Source organism: Pleurodeles waltl, chromosome 3_1 (assembly GCF_031143425.1).
Source record: "Pleurodeles waltl isolate 20211129_DDA chromosome 3_1, aPleWal1.hap1.20221129, whole genome shotgun sequence".
In the NCBI taxonomy this organism is placed as follows: domain Eukaryota; kingdom Metazoa; phylum Chordata; class Amphibia; order Caudata; family Salamandridae; genus Pleurodeles; species Pleurodeles waltl.
The window spans coordinates 1,873,942,921-1,873,961,571 of record NC_090440.1 but is presented as its reverse complement, the minus strand read 5'-3'; the positions used below and the strand labels follow the sequence as shown (position 1 = coordinate 1,873,961,571).

The 18,651-nt window shown below is 44.6% G+C and overlaps 1 protein-coding gene across 3 annotated transcripts in view; it reads right to left on the bottom strand.

The window, feature by feature from the left end:
- Positions 1-9,624: 9,624 nt before the first annotated feature.
- Positions 9,625-18,651, bottom strand: part of METTL21A (methyltransferase 21A, HSPA lysine) — a 65,347-nt gene continuing 56,320 nt past the window's right edge. For all 3 annotated transcript variants that reach the window (XM_069225966.1, XM_069225964.1, XM_069225965.1), the window contains exon 4: positions 9,625-10,700. In XM_069225966.1, coding sequence (XP_069082067.1) covers positions 10,306-10,700 — 395 coding nt within the window. In that variant the 3' untranslated portion in view covers positions 9,625-10,305. The remainder of the gene's footprint in view (positions 10,701-18,651) is intronic.

The following is an 18,651-nucleotide window of genomic DNA, read 5'->3' as shown; positions in this document are numbered from 1 at the left end:
AGATGTAGTCAGCACTGGGCCCCTTACCCCAGCTGCACAGCAGTGCACCTTTTTTCAAAAAGAAGGCACTGGGAGTTACAGGTTAAAACCATTTTGGCAGAAGTTTACAATGGGCAAGACTCCTTTAGGCAGACTCACTAACAGTAGAGATCCAACAAATATGAAATACAAAATCAAAAAGCTGGGTTTTTGTTGTGGGACGGAGCCCATTACTTCACAGCCTGTCAGAATCTCTTACAGAGAGCTGCGGTGCAACAAGGAGTTACTGGGCCCAACCATGGTGGTTGAAGCTTTTAACTCGGGTGTTTCATGGCCTGCCCTACTAGGGGCTCTGAGCAACTGGGCCAAGTACCCCTTCAGGTTACGAAGCCATGGATGTGTCGTATTTACAGTACGGCACACCATGGCGTCAGGTCCCACGGATTTGTCAGAAATTCTGACGCATCAGTGGGAAGGATGCCGCTACACATTAAGGCCACAAGTGGTGCATTGCTGAAGCTGGGCTAAAGACAAGCGCAACTTTAGCAATGCATCAAAAAACAGTTCTGACTGAGGCAAGTAGCCTAATGTGTGGGGACCAATGTAATAGAGTGTAAAATTGTGGAAAAGTCATCTTATACTATACTATGTTGGTCCTGGTATAATACAGACCAGTATGGAGCATGGCTATATGTCACATTACAGTGGGCATAGTCTACTTATGTGTACATAGAGACCTAAGTATGTGTGACATATTGAGTGACACTTAAATGTGAGTGGATGCCAGTATATGTTGTAATGTAAAGTGGCAATTCATGTGACCTACCTTTTGTGTGTACTTACCTGTTGTGCTTTGGAGAACACTTGGCTGGACTTAGGGACCCATTTCTCTACAGATGTGAGACAATCCTGGCCTGTCCCTTACATGGAGTACATAGCATCAAATTGCTGCAATGGATGCTAATATCTTAGGTGCCATGTTCCCAGATTGGTCAAGGGGTCCTACGACATGATTGTTACATGTGTAGGAGTACTGTTAGTTGAGGGGATGTGATTGTATTACTTACTACAGTGTGTTACCTGACTTAAGCTGGTCAGATCCCTAGACAGACAAAACCACTGCGTCATTTCCTACTCCTGCGTTACAGAGGCGTAGGAATTTTGACACATGACAGGCTGAAAGCAGCACATTGTAAAGCTGCATCGCACACTGGCAAACTTGTAAATATAAATCTGACAGTTGTCAGTGAGAATTTCTGAGGGAACACCTACCCTGCATACATTATAAACTGGGTGGCACAGCCAGTTGGAACGCAGGTATGTTGTGACACACAGGCCTACAAAATCTAAAGCATTGGGTCTAATGCATTGTTTTGTAACTTATGGAGCACAGAATGCGGCACCAGAGCATAAAAATAAATGATGCAATGGCAGCACAAGCTCCTTGTAAATATGCCCCACATTATGCTGCCACCACCGAACTTGCGCTACTTGGCTCACGGTGAAGGCAGTAGCGTTTCACCAAGTAAGAGTAGTGCTTTTGGCACCCCTTCTGCTGTAAGCAGACCACAGTCCGTGACACAGGCCTAGGACATAGTGCAGGCTTAGGACATAGTGCATGAACATGATCTTTGTTCTCTCATGGCCAAAAATCATTACATTAATCCAGATATCACCACAGGTGGGACACTTAGAGCAAAGGTCTATCTCTGGCGAGGGACTTTCCCGTTCCATCACACCCATTAACTAAGCCTGAATGAAGGGATTGAACTAAGCACCATATATAAATAGGAAACAACTGATCTGAATATAAATCATGTGGGTGATATCAGAGACAAAGAAGGAAAATAGGTTTAAATAATTTCGATGGAATAAATAGCTCAACTATATTGGGGAAAGAAAACACTAGTGTAATAACTCTCCCATAGAGAGAAACACAATGAACCATACTGAAATGGGACAAAATACTAAGCAAGCTAGAAAAATTCACGGTTTATAAAAATTCTGTTATACTACAGGCATAAAACATTAAATCATAACTCCACGAATATGGTATCAGTTACCCAAATTGTTGAACTAAAATTGAAAACACAAGTGTATATGTCAAAAGCATAAATGCAAGACAGAACAGTTGGTAAAGAAAGCTACGTTCTTTCACTGAGTGCATTAAGATTTTTTTTATCCAATGAACCTGGAGTAGTTTCCTTCTCGTCTCTGTTTCTGGTTGTAGTTAAAGCCTTTCCAATACCTGGAATTTCAGTTGACTAATATTGTGACTGCATTAAAACAAAATGTGCTGTTATTGTTGATTCTGTTTACTGGTATTCAGTAAGTGTAATTTTCACTTTTCACGCTTTTCCAAAGTATATTAATCCATATGGACACTAACATGTACATACCTTCATAGCTAGGCTCACCAACTAGCATTCCACTGACATGTGTAATGTGTGTTCATTTGGATTAACGACATCGATCTGTTGACTGTTCTTCCAGAAATTGTAATTAATCTGTGCAGCGTCACAAGTAGTGCTCCCGTTCACTATCCATATCTCCTGCATATGTGAATACCCTGCTCTATATTGGACATGCAGGCCAGGCTCCTGCCAGACGTATCCTCTTGGTTAAGACTGTATTTCTCATAACTACATTTGCATTACTGTGGTGTATGAGTTCAAATAGTCTCCTAAAATCAGTAAACCCACGTTACTCTCCAGGTCGTCTATCTTAGTGCCCTGGATTTTCAGTAGTGTGCATATGTTTGGATAACTCACAATGATCACTTGCCAGCTATTTGGAGGCATTTCACGTCTCTCTGTTGTCAGGGAGATGCCTTGCACATACCTAGTAGAGGTCTCTGGAAACGATGGAAACATCTTGTCACGCCACCGCGCGGAATGAGCCGAACATTCGGCTCGGGCCGCGGCACGCAGTCACAAGACGCGCCGTGCCCCTAGGCTGATCTGCATCCTACACCGCGCTCACAGGCAGGTCTGACCCCCCACTCACCTGCTCTTTTCTTTTCTGGCTATCTGGTTGTGCCTTCCTTTATGTTTTTTCTCCCTTCCCATATTTCCCTTCTTTTCCCAGCATTCCTTGTTCCCTACTCTCTATGGCTCCTAGTCCATTCTATTCTATGTATCTTTTCCCTATCTAAGATGGTGTCCTTGTACTTCCTGTTGGTCACTTCCTGTTTGTTGGTATTTAAGGGCTGTGATTCTTTCTCTCCTTGCGCTGCAACACTTCCTGTTTGGATGGTGTCTTCGCTCCTGTTTCTTTACCTTCCAGTGCTGGTTCTCGTCGGTTCCAGTATATTTTCTGTATTTTTGCCTCTGTTGATTCCTCTTCTTTTGTTCCTGTTTCAGGAACCTATCTTTTTGGAGGTTTTTTCCCCTTTTCAGGTTTTTTTTCCCTCTGGCGCTACTTCTGAGGGGCATGGTCTGCTCTTGGCGTTTCCATTGCCTGCAGCACCGTGGCTACCAGAAAGAGTCGCCCCTACCTGGGCCAAGGCCGAACATTCAAGACCCACGCCACTCGATCTGCGGACTCCAGGTTTAAGCAGCACGTAAGTCGTGACACATCTCTGCGGAGTAGACGTTGGCAGCAAAATAGAGTTCAATGTATTCCTTCACAAAGCATATGCAGCTTAGTTCCTACAAAGCATAAGGTTGTACACACAATAAAGGGGCTAGGGTGTCCATGTCCATAAATCAGAAATGTCCAGAGCGCATTTCTGGGAACATAGTTGATACACAGAATTTTACCTTCTGGACCACTCCAATAATAACCTGCCTAATTCGGTTCTAGATTTATGAAGAGGCAGATTCGTAACAAAGTATATTTGTATAGCTCATGGGTACTTTTTTGGGCATCTTGGTGCTGATACCAAATGGTACTCATATTATGGATCACAGAATGCTGAAAGAGTGAGTGGACCCGCTGGGTCTTGAACCTTTGGCCTCGAGGTCCCGTACAGTTTCCTGCAGTGGATGCATTAATCCTTTGATTCACCACACCGAATATGATCTTTAATCTGTATGTGCAGGTTTCCCCACTGTCAACTAGCTCACAAAAAGTAAATATTGACTGCAGTGCCAGAGTATTCCTCAAAGAAGTCTGAGATACCCCAGAGGACCTACCTAAGCTGGGGTCCAGCTTGCATTTGAAATAGCCCACTCATAACAGGTCAGTACAACTGGTACTATGGTTGATGCAGCTAGAAACAAACTATATGGGTTTCGGCCATAAACATTAAGCAGGTGTACCACTTTCCATGAGAGGATACCTTTAATAAACAACCCATACTCTTCCCCCTATGAAAAAGGATCTTCACGGGAGCATGCTTATCAATCAAAATTCATACTTCTTTCATGAAGGGGGTAACAGAAGTAAAAGGCTTGGCAACCCCACAACCTGACCAGATTTGTATGTTAACATTCCGTAAAATGTGTCTCATCCAACTTAACACTTTAAGTTCTCTCCCATCTCAGATATTGGTGTTTCGGTATATTGTTGATTCCTATTTCACTAAAGGATAGGTAATTAATGAGGGTAAATCATCTACATGCCAAGCCAGAAACACTAGCAAATCAAGGACCACACAGCCCCACAAATGACAAGCCATAAGAAGACCAAAATATAGTGTGAACATAAATTACTTGTCAGTAACAATTCACCCCAGCAACTCAAACCAATCCCAGCCATGCACTCTCTGTCAGTTCCCAACCCCAACTTTCCAACGAAGTCTCAAAGACCTGAAACAAATACTTATTATTCCATCACTTGGGGGAGGGTTTCACCTGATCTCTGCACCCATCAGCAGCACCTGCTTGTGGGCAGTAGCCGAGTAGTTACTGTAGACAGGGCGTTGAGTGTATATATTACTGAGAAAACTGTCATAGGCCGTCATCAGGTTGTTCTCCTTTTGGCCTTTTGAACTCTATCAGAGTAAGGGCTACACTTGTACATCATGTGAAGGTTTAAGGTTGATATCCCGTCGCCCTCATCTAGCATGTTCACGAAATCCCATGGCACTCCAGAGTGGCCACCTAAAGAAGACGACGTCCCCACAGAAGAGAAATATAATAGGTTCCTGATCAATGACAGATATCTAATTAAAAGCAAAATAGAGTTTGTTGAATTCACTGTGGCACACAACCCGGATCGGCGGTTTGTCACTGAAACTTAGGTAACTGACTCGTTCGGCCCGAGCTTGGTGGATGCCATCTACCCCAGGGTATACTGTCCATCTTTACAATAGAACTAGCCCATACAATTGAACATCATCGTGGAAAAGAGAATTTCACTTTCCGTGGAGATTTTAAACCTCTCACAACCGAGTCCGAGCCTAGTGCCTCAGAGACCAGAGGGAACGGAGGAGCATATATTTGGTCTATCATCCTTTACACATATGACAGCAGAACAAATAGAGCTTCAACTCCTTGGTATAAAGTCACGGTTCCCCCTTTAAGCACTGCCCTCCTAAAACAATACATTTAGTAGCTAGCACTATTTCTCCTCCCCTGACAACAATGATGAATGGAGTCATCAGTACAGGATGCTATCCATGTCTGTGGAAATAGGCTGCAGTCAGGCCATTACTGAAAAAGCCCAAGCTAGATCTAAAAAACTATCTCTCTGTCTCCTTGCTACCTATATCTGCTAACATTCTGGAAAAAGATCTAAATGCAAAGCTCATGTTTCATGTTGAGAAAAGGGACTGCTGGATGGCTCGCAATTTGGATTTAGGATTGACTATGGTAAAGAGACTGTGTTGGTCTCAGCGGTAGACACTTATGAGATCATTGGTCGATGCAGGGCAGTCTGTGGCACTGATCCTATTGGATCTGTCCGTAGCCTTTGAAACCATATCGCCAACCCTTCTAACAGGTCGGTTACATGAGTTAGCTATGAAATGCATAGCATTAACATGGCTAAAATCCTTCCCTATGGAAAGATCTAAGACTGTGGTTGTCAACCAACTCAAGTTGCATTCTTTCACCCTGCCATGTGGGGTCCCTCAGGGATCTTCCCTGAGCCCAACTTGATTTAATCTGTATGTTTCCCCACTAGCCAAACTGATTTGGACTTTTGGGCTACAGGCACTTCTGTATGCTGATGACACCCAAATAATTATGTCTATTACAAAAACATTGAGGCCTTATCTGCCAACTTTAACTACATGGAGGCAGTGGCTAAATGGGATGAGAAATAAATGTATAACAGTAAATGGAGACAACGCGGAGGTCTAAATTTTTTGTAATAAGCCATCTATATGGAACAATAGCTGGTGGCCAGAAATGTTGAGATCACAGCCTACCCCCACTGAGTCTGCAAAAAATATGGGAGTGATAGTGGACAAAAATCTGGCATTTCACCTACAGGTCAGTCACACAGTTTCAACCTGCTTTTACATTATTATGATTGTTTGAAACGTTTCTCAGTACCAGCCTGAAAACAAGTGGTTGTCTTCCCGACTTCATTACTGCAATGGGCACTACCTTGACATCAACGAGTCAGCTTTAATGAAGCTGCAACCAATAGCAGCAAGACTGATATTAGACAGTCCCAAATACCATTCCGTCTCAGCAGGACTAAACGAGCTGCACTGGTTACCAATGAAAAGGCGTGGAATGTTGAAAGCTTTGTGTACTGCTCACAGGGCCCTACCTAGATCAGGGCCTGGAGAATTTAGAACTATGTTCCAGTGTTATGCACCCACTAGACAGCTTCGATCAGCAAATCAAAATTTAGTAGTCGTACCAAATTTCAGAAAACACTATGGAGATGTAGTCTTCTCAGTGGCTGCAGATAAGCTATGGACTCTTCCCCATCAAGTTACCAGCTTGAAGAATCATACATCCTTTAGAAAAGCCCTGAAAAACTGGCTCTTAAACCTTATAAACCCGACGTAGTGCAGATGCCTAGAACAGAGCTATTGCTGTGTCTTTTCTCTCAACTGAACTAACTAGTCTTTAGTGCCTTGATGCCTTCACATATTTGTGCATTCTTAAAAATCTATTAAGCTTCATACTACTTCTCTAGGACGCATGTAGGGGAACTCAAGCAGCAAATGACACAGCTACCAGCTTGATAGGAACAAAATGTTGGCAGCTCATCTAAACTGGAAGGAAGCAAAGATTAGAATTTGACAGGTCTTTGATATTTAATTATAAGGGTTTCAAGTCAACCAACAGCTTTGGCACACAAGTATTTTTGGGCTTGTGCAAGATCATCAAAGTACTTGTAGCTAGGTATAAATCCTAATAACAGATATGTACAATGGCATTCTGCACCCTGTCGTAGCCCTTTCAAGCATTCCTAATCTCTGGAGAAAGGTCGTGATCAAAAGAAAGCCTACCTTCAGGGTGTGGGAGTTCACCAGCCTCACTAGAAACCAGAAAGTAGAGGTGCAGATCACAGTTGAGGGGCTGACCCCATGGCTGTATGAAATACCCACCACCACTAGATGTTTCACTTCTGGTCTCTCTAAAAAGGATGCATGCATCAGGACTCCTGTACAAGATTTGATGTGACTACTATTGCTGTTCCAACAGGCCAGGAGACTTATGAAAAATTATATGAACCATTTGGTCACTGACCAATGGATACAGGCTTGGGAGTTAAGTTCAGGCATCAAATCACCCAGGTGCCCCCTTTCATCACTGACAACGCATATAATGACTGGCAAATGGATGATGCAGAGGGTATGGATCAGTCACAGGTGAGTAAAGTCAACGGGTGTAGGGAGTTTGATTCTTCTTCTGAGACCATTTCCTTAGATCATGCATGTGACACTCCATCTGGTTAGGGCAGGTCTGCACAAGGACTGCCCAGCAAGAGATTGCAACTGTAACACTATTGTAGCGAGCACTGAACAATAGCACTTACCAATACTAACTTCTTTCCATGACCTTATCGCTTATGACAACTGTTATGAAAGGGGTTCCTGTGATCCTATTATACATAGTGGCCTGGGGCAGCAACAGGCATTTGCACCTGCCCCTGGCCATAATGGTATTATAGAGGGGACCACAGGCTCTTGTGCGACCATTTATTTTATATGGATTGTACCATTGCACATCTTGCACTTGCCTGGTATGGGGAATCCCCTCATTTTAAGGTGGGCAGGCCCCACGCAAATAAAAGAACACTTTTCACCAACGCCATGTGCAGATACAGAGTCAAAAAAGCCATCATGAGGCACACTGATTGTGCACCATTTATGGGAGGGTAGTCAGTGTGCACCCAAAGGAACCCCATCACAGAAACACAGCAGGCACTCCCTTGCAGGCAGTTGCAGTCACACACTGTATTCACCCGTGAGGGAATCTCTGATCCCCCAAAGAAAGGGCAGGTCACTGCCTGCAGTGAAAACAGGCCTGGCACCTTCAAACAACTGGTCCAGCTTTCACCAATGCACTATTCACAGGTTTGTGCCTGCACTGTCAACTGCTCATTTTTTGTAATTGGGTGCACTGTCCTGATAGCCGCAAGGCTCACCAGTGGTGTACCAGTGTAAATAGGAACAATGCACGTGAACTGTAATTTGGGCCATACGAGGCCACATGTGAAGTCTGGCATATGCTGCTAACGCTATGTATGAGGTCATTATCTGGAATTCCCAAATCACAAATCTTTTTCATATTCAAAGTTTGAGATTTCAGTTAAAAGGGGAACTCTTCTTCAGAAAAAAAATGATCCCATTCATGTGTGGGGCATGCTTTCACCAATTTTGGAATTTAGAGTATTTGCTTAGAAAAATGTAGATTTGATGAGACTTGAAGATGAGAAATTACTTTCTGCATGGCAGTCATCCTGCAGAGTAGTGGTTCCAAATCAGTCCTGTGATCTAGTAAGGGACCAGTGCGCCATCTTTCTTTGAAATGAGGAAACATATAAACGTAGTACACTAATTTTCCCTGATATGGTAGTTTTACTTCTTTATGACTGGGTGGAGATGCCATTTCTTCTAGCAGATGTGTTATGTTGATAGTTTCTTCTCTCGATCACCGATTAGGCACTAGTTCCCCTATTTCAATTCAATATGGGTGTTTTGATAACTGTAGAGTCACTAATTTCCTCCTATTGGTACAGAAAAAAAAATCTGTTTCCTTAACAAGAGTTGTGTGATAGTGGGAGCAGGGTTGAATGAAGTGAAGTCATTGTTTCGGGCTGGAGGAACCGCTATGGTGAGGCCAGCTCATCTGTGTTCTTATGTTGCCTCAAACATTTATGGTGGCGGCTGCTGCCACTGTTGCGGTGTATGCCACTAGGGGGTGGTGGCCAGTTGCTGTGAGCCTTCTTTATGCCATGCGAAAATAATACAAGGAGGTCTGTAAGCTCTTCCTGCAAAGCCTCCATGGACTTAATGGAGCTTCTCTCCATTCATTTTGTTCTACAACACATGAAAAGTTATACCAAAGAGGTCATAATTATTAAAAGGATGATGCTTGTACTGAATTTGTACTTTCTGCGTAAATCACGCACTCAGAATTATGCATGATGTTGCAGCATGCTTGTGCTGCCACAGGCAGTATTGAACGATGTCAGTTCCATGAATCGTGGGAAAAAACATACAGTAGGAAAACTATCGTGTAAAATGTGTTTAGAAGCACAGTTTTTGTTCATTCAAATTAGGCAAACATGCAAGATTTTATATACATTTATTTTGCATCGTTATCCCCCCACAACCGTAAACGTGCATTTAGATAATGACACGCACGCCTCTCTGATAAAATTTTAAAATGTCAACGGTTTAATCAGCATTCTGTTTATTAAGGTTGCAGAAAACCGGAAAATTGTATTGCATTTTTCGGAGAACAGGTTCATGAAATCTATTTTCTATAGCAGAATGTTTTTTCAAACAAAGCAAAACATGTTTACTGAAACTAAATTCTGAACTCCATTATGAAACATTTGTTTCCTCGTTTTACTACAGAAAAGAAAACCGAAAGCATTTCACTTTCTGCGTTTAATAAACATTTTCCTGTTGTAAAAAAGGAAAAATTTTATGCTGAATGCGCCAAAATAAATACATAATATCAAACAATGGAATAGCGAGGAACATAACGTTACCAACATTACCTTATCTGATCCTTCCTTTATCCCATTTACCTCGGACATATCATTTCCTACATTGCTACTTACTATGCACCTTTAGCCCCTCCAAATGGCAAATAAATTTAATACAACAAAATATTAAACTCTGGTTATGGTTGGCTTTATGGCTAGCTTTCCTTAAATTTGGATATATTATAACTGAAATATTGTAGTGTAATATTTAACATTGGGTAGAATTCGAGATGTGCACACATGCACACATTGTGATCACAATTCCTCCGTTATCGTGCCCTTTGTTGCTTTGAATATATGAACATCAGAATTACGATCATAATGAACCTCAGATACAGAGAAAGGCCGCTTCAGCATGGTCAGAAATGTCTGGTCCCGGTCATAGCGAATCCGACAGGCTAGAAGAATCATTGTATGTTCTGAACACAGGTGTTCTAAGGTTTTCAACAAATCCTCAAAAGTATCCTCTAGGTAAACGATATCTGCTCCCAGAATCAAATCAAACGTTCTTGGGAAACTCTCCAGGTCATTTCCCCATGTCAATTCCATGACAGAAACATTTTGCTGGATATGAGTTGGCAGGTTTGCTCGGACATTGAGCTCAAGAAATTCCAAAGCCACCTTTCGGTCTGTAATGGTCACATCTGCACCTGCAACAAACGCCAAAATTAACAGCAGTTATAAATGTTCCATTTACAAAAATAATGACACTGAATGCATTGATGCAAATAACACCTGATGAATCAGATCAAACCATATTTCCGATTTGAATTACCAAGCATATTTCACATTGTTGGTTCTGACTGGAGTTGTTGGCATTTTTATATAGCTGGACACAAAATTCCTTCTATCTCCTCATCCCCTATTCAATTCAATTAGCATTTTTAAAGTGCGCTACTCACCCGTAAGGTCTCAAGGTGCCGTGAGGTACATCCTCAAGATTAAGTCGAATAGCAAGATCTTAAGGTCCTCCTGAACTGAGATAGCAAAGGCGACTGCCTGAGGTGGAGAGGCAAGGTGTCCCAGCATTTTGCTACAAGGTAGGTGAAAGATCTCCCTCCACCCGAGCACTTCCTTATGCAGGGTACGGTGGCGAACGACTGCTGGGAGGAGCAGAGAGGTCTGGCAGGGGAGTAAAAGGTGATGCAGTGGTTGAGGTAGCTGGGTCCAAGATTGTGGAGGGCTTTGTAAGCGTGTACGAGGAGCTTGAAGTTGATCCTCTTCTCGAAGGGGAGCCTGTGGAGATCTCTCAGGTATCCTGTGATGTGTTCTCGGCGGGAGGTATACAGGATGAATCTGGCAGAGGCATTCTGGATTTGTTGTAGCTTGCTCAGGTTCTTCTTGGTGGTTCCAGCATAGAAGGTTTTGCCGTAGCCAAGTCTGCTTGTGATCAGGGCGTGTGTTACAGTCTTGCGGGAGTCGCTTGGAATCCATCTAAAGATCTTCCGGAGGAGTCCGAGGGTGTAGAAACAGGTGTAGGTGAAGGAGTTTGCCTGTGTTGTCATGGTAGCGCTGAGGTTGCGTGCATGATCTGCAGGGGTGGGGAGCTGCCAAGTGTGCAGGGCCACCAGGAGTCGTCCCAAGCTGAGGAGGAGGGCCCGAGGATGAGGATCTCTGTCCTGTCAGAGTTTAGCTCAAGGTAGCTTTCCTTCATCCAGGCGGCAACTGCTTCCATTCCGTCTTGGAAGTTCTTCTTGGCCGTTGTGGGGGTTTCTGTCAGGGAGATGATCAGCTTGGTGTCATCGGCTTAGGAGACAATGTTCAGACCGTAGTTTCTGATGACTGGGGCGAGCACAGCTATGTATACATTGAACAGTGTGGTACTCAATGAGGACCCTTGGGGTACTCCACAGCTGATCTCTGTAAGTACCGCTAGGTGTGGCGGGAGTCTGACTCTCTGCATTCTGCCTGTCAGGAAGGAGTGCATCAACCGAAGAGCCCTGCAACGTATGCCTGCTGCGTGGTGTGTGGTGCATGGGGTGAAGTGGGACACTGTGTTTAAGGAGGCTGATAGGTCCAGTAGGATGAGGGCTGCTGTTTGACCACAGTTGAGGAGACAGCGGATGTCATCTGTGGCGGAAAGCAGGGCGGTCTTGGTGCTGTGGTTAGTTCTGAATCCTGACTGGGAAATGTCCAGGATATTCTTGTTCTCGATGTGTTGGCAGAGCTGTGCATGGATTGCTTTTTAGGCAACTTTAGCTGGGAAATGCAGCAGCGAGAAGGTGCTGTAATTCTTGAGATCCTTGCAGTCACCAGTGGGTTTCTTCAGAAGTGGGAGGATCTCGGCATGTTTCCAGTCCTCAGGGAAGGTGGCCGACTCTAGGGAGTATTTGCAGAGCTTGGTGCGGTCGAGGCTCTGGCTTTGTTGAAGATGTAGTGGGGGCAAGGATAGGTTAGGGCTCCAGAGCGGATGCTGCTCATGATGGAACAAGTCTCGGCTGTCACGAGGGGGGTCCAGGCATGCAGGAACTGTGGGGGTTCAGTGGATCCGAGTTGGGACTTTGTTGATGAGTTCCGAGAGTCTTGGTGTTCAAAACAGCTGTAGATATCCTCGATTTTCCGATGGAAGAGGGTGGCTAGTCTGTCGCAGAGGTTCTGGGATGGAGGGATGTTAGTGACCTCAGCTTGTGGTGTGGCGAAGTTCTTTTATGTTGTGAGTGCTGGCGTTGATACGGTCCTGCAGGGTGTTTTTTCTGGTGGCTCTAATGAGGCCATGGTGGGATCTTGAGGTGGATCTGAAGGCCGCAAGGTCCTCCGGGGCTTTGCTGTTCCTCCATCCTTTCTCCACTCTCCTGCAGGTGCTTGTCGATTCTTGGAGTGCGGGGGTGAACCAGCTGGCTTTCTTGATGGTGTGTTTCCCTGTGGTCGTTCGTAGTGGAGATAGAGTGTTGGCGCAATCGGCAATCCATTGGCGGAGTTTGGCTGCTGAGGTGTTAGCAACTGTTGTGTTGGGGTGGCGAGTTGCTAAGGGTGTTGATGAATTGCCCCTCTGGGGTCTGGTTCCATTTCCTGTGTGGACGATGTTGATGTGAGCTACAGGTGTGGTGATGGAGAAATGGATGCTGTGGTGACCGGTACAGTATGGCGGTGTTGAGTCGTTGATGGTGACATTGTTGTTGGCGGAAAAGATGGGGTCGAGTGTATGTCCGGCGATGTGTGTTGGTGAGGTGGCCAACTGCTTGAGACCGATTGTGTCAAGGTTCTCGAGTAGCGAGGAGGTGTGGTCATCAATGTCGAAGTTGAGATCTCCGAGGAGTATGTAGTTGGTGGAGGCGACAGCATGGGGGCTATGAAGTCGCTAACAGCTGGGTGGGGGCTGGGTGGTCTGTAGATGAGGGTGCTGCAGATGGTGGCCTTTGGGGTGCTGTGGACTTGGAAGTGGAGATGCCTTATGAGGGGTATGGGTTCCTGTGCATTGATTGATAGGCGGAGGGTGGTCTTTCGGGTGATGGCTAGTCAGCCGCCTGGTCTGGAAGGTAGGTCTTTGCAGAGCAGTTTGTAGTCACTGGGGATGGCGATAACTGGTTCTGATACTGTGTTTGTCCATGTCTTAGTGAGGAAGGCGATGTCTGGGCCGGTGGAGTCTATCAGGTCCCAAAGGTTCCTAGGTTTACAACGATTGGTAATAAATGACCCCAATAATGTTGTTTCAAGCAGCTGCAATCCCTGGTTTCTCTCCATTACACAGTTCTGAGATCCTTGCACCATTTGTTAGCAAAACCACAGACCCTGTAAAATCTTTAAAAGATTTATGATGCCATATCACCATACATCCAAGGTCATGACTCCTTAATATTCCACACTACAGACCTAATCTGTTTATTGTTGAGGACCAAAAAAACCTGTGCAGAGCAATTGTTTTACTGTTAATGGCCAAGGGTTATTCTGCATTCTATTTAAACTTTTTATAACTTATTTTATTGATATCTGACCATATATACTTCTAGGGGGGAATCTATTCACACCTAGCAGAGCTTCAACAACTACTAATTCCCACACTCTGAACTAAATTTATTAAGTCTTAGGAGATCCAATACAAAGCCATTTCCTTCAATAGGAGAGGAAAATAATGCCCATCCAATATACAGGGAGTGCAGAATTATTAGGCAAGTTGTATTTTTGAGGATTAATTTTATTATTGAACAACAACCATGTTCTCAATGAACCCAAAAAACTCATTAATATCAAAGCTGAATATTTTTGGAAGTAGTTTTTAGTTTGTTTTTAGTTTTAGCTATGTTAGGGGGATATCTGTGTGTGCAGGTGACTATTACTGTGCATAATTATTAGGCAACTTAACAAAAAAAAATATATACCCATTTCAATTATTTATTATTACCAGTGAAACCAATATAACATCTCAACATTCACAAATATACATTTCTGACATTCAAAAACAAAACAAAAACAAATCAGTGACCAATATAGCCACCTTTCTTTGCAAGGACACTCAAAAGCCTGCCATCCATGGATTCTGTCAGTGTTTTGATCTGTTCACCATCAACATTGCGTGCAGCAGCAACCACAGCCTCCCAGACACTGTTCAGAGAGGTGTACTGTTTTCCCTCCTTGTAAATCTCACATTTGATGATGGACCACAGGTTCTCAATGGGGTTCAGATCAGGTGAACAAGGAGGCCGTGTCATTAGATTTCCTTCTTTTATACCCTTTCTTGCCAGCCACGCTGTGGAGTACTTGGACGCGTGTGATGGAGCATTGTCCTGCATGAGAATCATGTTTTTCTTGAAGGATGCAGACTTCTTCCTGTACCACTGCTTGAAGAAGGTGTCTTCCAGGAACTGGCAGTAGGACTGGGAGTTGAGCTTGACTCCATCCTCAACCCGAAAAGGCCCCACAAGCTCATCTTTGATGATACCAGCCCAAACCAGTACTCCACCTCCACCTTGCTGGCGTCTGAGTCGGACTGGAGCTCTCTGCCCTTTACCAATCCAGCCACGGGCCCATCCATCTGGCCCATCAAGACTCACTCTCATTTCATCAGTCCATAAAACCTTAGAAAAATCAGTCTTGAGATATTTCTTGGCCCAGTCTTGACGTTTCAGCTTGTGTGTCTTGTTCAGTGGTGGTCGTCTTTCAGCCTTTCTTACCTTGGCCATGTCTCTGAGTATTGCACACCTTGTGCTTTTGGGCACTCCAGTGATGTTGCAGCTCTGAAATATGGCCAAACTGGTGGCAAGTGGCATCGTGGCAGCTGCACGCTTGACTTTTCTCAGTTCATGGGCAGTTATTTTGCGCCTTGGTTTTTCCACACGCTTCTTGCGACCCTGTTGACTATTTTGAATGAAACGCTTGATTGTTCGATGATCACGCTTCAGAAGCTTTGCAATTTTAAGAGTGCTGCATCCCTCTGCAAGATATCTCACTATTTTTGACTTTTCTGAGCCTGTCAAGTCCTTCTTTTGACCCATTTTGCCCAAGGAAAGGAAGTTGCCTAATAATTATGCACACCTGATATAGGGTGTTGATGTCATTAGACCACACCCCTTCTCATTACAGAGATGCACATCACCTAATATGCTTAATTGGTAGTAGGCTTTCGAGCCTATACAGCTTGGAGTAAGACAACATGCATAAAGAGGATGATGTGGTCAAAATACTCATTTGCCTAATAATTCTGCACTCCCTGTATAGTAGTATACCTCCTCATATCTGTTCTTGAATTACCGTGGCCACAACACATAGTATAGCTTCATCTTACCTTGGAAGAGATGCATTTGGAAAACATATACCACAACACTGTTCCATGGAGCACTGCTGTGTAGACTCTCTCTAATGTTTGAAAACAGACAAATCTGAGGGATAATCTACTATCCCTCTGGATTAACACTATGTCCCCCACTCACCTCACCCTCACTCCAATTTGCCATTATCATGTTGTGTAAAGCTAATATGCCCCCTCTTAATGTAAAGGCCAATGTAGGAAATGATCTGCCTTATTTCAGGATTCTTTAGGAAAGTGGAATTATTAGGATTTTATTTGTTTATTAGGCCTAATGTTTGGATGGAAAGTGATATAGAAGTAAAGAGAAAAAGAGAAAATTAAGTTGTTTCTTCGTTTTACTACTCATTCACAAATCTTTATGTGTGCTAACACTGTAAGACACTGGCTGCTGAAAGTTATTTTTGATAATTGTAGCTACACGAAAAGGGAAGTGAGTGAAAAGATTAATTTTCATTTGCTGTATATTTATATTATACATTATGGCACACTTGTTGTGACCTGGAATGTCAAGTAAATCAAAAGACCAACAAAATAAAAATAGGGTTTCCGGTTTTCAGTTAAAACTGATCAAAACGGATGTACATCAGAGAAGAGAATATTTCCTTTTCAGTAGAATCCGAAAACACCATATTTTGCTCCACCCTTACTGCTTTGGTATCCTGGGGTGTCATACAGTATAGCTGCTGCCCCCTACCTCTAAGCTCTTTCCAGGGATGGATGCTACTACTATGGCACACTCAAGACATGGTTAGCTGCTTAAAATGCCCTTGTGACTATCTGCAGGGTCCCTGGACCTACATTACTCTCATTCTGGAAGCCTAGCTCAACATGTATGCCCTTGGATCATGGCATGTTGCTGGGTAATGGCTAGCAGATTCATATCTCAACTCTAAGTAGTGTGTCATTCCAGGGCAGGGGGCTTCCATGATGTCCTCCTTTACTGAGCGTTACATTTTTGCTTTCTTAAATCTCTAGTATTAAGATTATAGCAACAACATTACTGTGAATAAAGATATCTTCAGAATCAATCTCTTTACATAAAATACTGCACCTAGCACTCCTGTTTCTAGGTTTACTATATGATGGTCTGAAAAGCATGTGTTAGAAATGGGGTTTCTGGTTGGCTAGAATATGCACCTAAGCCAGGCAGAAACCACCCACTCTAGTCAGGGCAATGGAGTTACATGTCCAAGATCACCCCTGCTCACCTCCTTGGTAGCTTAGGGCTTTGCAACAATTCCACACAAAATCCTCCTAAGACTGGTGAGACCGCTTCCTGCCGCCTCTGAATCTCAACCTGTAGTCTTCAGGGGTGAGACCATGCCTTTCTATCAGGGCCTTTTTGATGAGGGGATACTCCTGCCTGTCACTCCCTTCTAGGGCCAGTAGGGCATCCCTTCCCACCTCAGGAATATAGCTCCCTAGGCCAGTCCCCCAATCCTTCTCAGGGTCCTGCGCGCAACTAGAGCTTCCTCATACTTTCTCAGCCACTGACGTATGTCGCCCCCACTTCTTAAACCCAGGCACTAGGTCTGTGGGTAGTTAAGGATTGTGTCTAACACTACAATAAATGCTGCCAACACTGGACTGCACCTGCAGTGCTGGTGAGTCCAGATTTGTCAGACTGCGCTCTAGGGCGAGTCTTTCCCTAGCAAAGGCCCTTTCAGACTTTACCATCCTCTCCTGGACTAAGGCCATCTCTACATCAGCCCTTCCCTCTTCTACAGCCAGCCTGGCTGGCTGAAGCCTCAGGTCCCTCTCTTCCCGCCTATCTCTGACAGGGAATGGGAGGTGGTGTTGCTACTAGGCAAGGACCCAGTAAGGGACTCACTATCTATGGGGTCCATTCTCTCTACTGGTGTCCCTGACCAGTCATCTTCTCCCTTGGTGTCTAACTCTCTGGGGTCACTGTCCCCCTAGGCTGTGGACTGGGGACCCTCCCTCTCAGAGTCCTCACCAGTGGCAGCCGGCAGCTTTAGGAGGGAGGGGGGCGGGCGGGCACACACACACACACACACACACACTCATTCTTTCACACACAGACATGCACGCACGCACATCCATTAACAACACTCATACCATTCAAACATGCACGCACGATGCACGCACCAAACATTCATTTTAAAACATCACACACTCATTCTTTAACACATGCACGCACGCACATCCATTAACACCATTCATACCATTCAAACATGCACGCACACACCAAACATTCAATTTGAAACATCACACACACACACTTACCTTCGGCCTCCAGGTCCCAGGAGGGTTGGGACTGCTCCCTTCCCAATGAGGGAAGGCAGCAGTCTCAGCCTCGTCACAGAGTGGGATGGGGTCAGTGAGACTGCTGACCCCACCCCACTCTGTGACGAAGTGTCACTGATTGACACTCGCCCTAGGCACTTCAGGGCTTAAACTGAAGCGCCCAGGGACAGTGTCAATTGGTGACGCTTTCCTCGTCACCCAGGGGAGGGCCTGGAGGCACCTTTTCTGGGTAGAGGAGGTCACGCCCATAGTGATCTCCTCAGCCCAGCAAAGTTCAGCTCAGGCAGCCAGGAGTCTGCGCAAATCGCGCATGTCTGCTCCTGGCTGCCTGACCTGAACATGAAGAGTGTCTGTCAGGCTGACCTTTGTTCAGCCTGACAGACACTCTTCATGGGAGGGCAAAAGGTGGGGGCGCAAAAGGCGGGGGCGTGGCCCCTCCGCCCTAAAGGACGGGCCGCCACTGGTCCTCACTACTCTTGTGGTTCTCTTCAGGGTCACCCTCAGAACCGTCCCTCTTTGGGCCTCCTTTATTGTTGCTACCCCGTGCGCCTGCTCAATATAATACAGGGCTATCCGGAGGACTATTATAT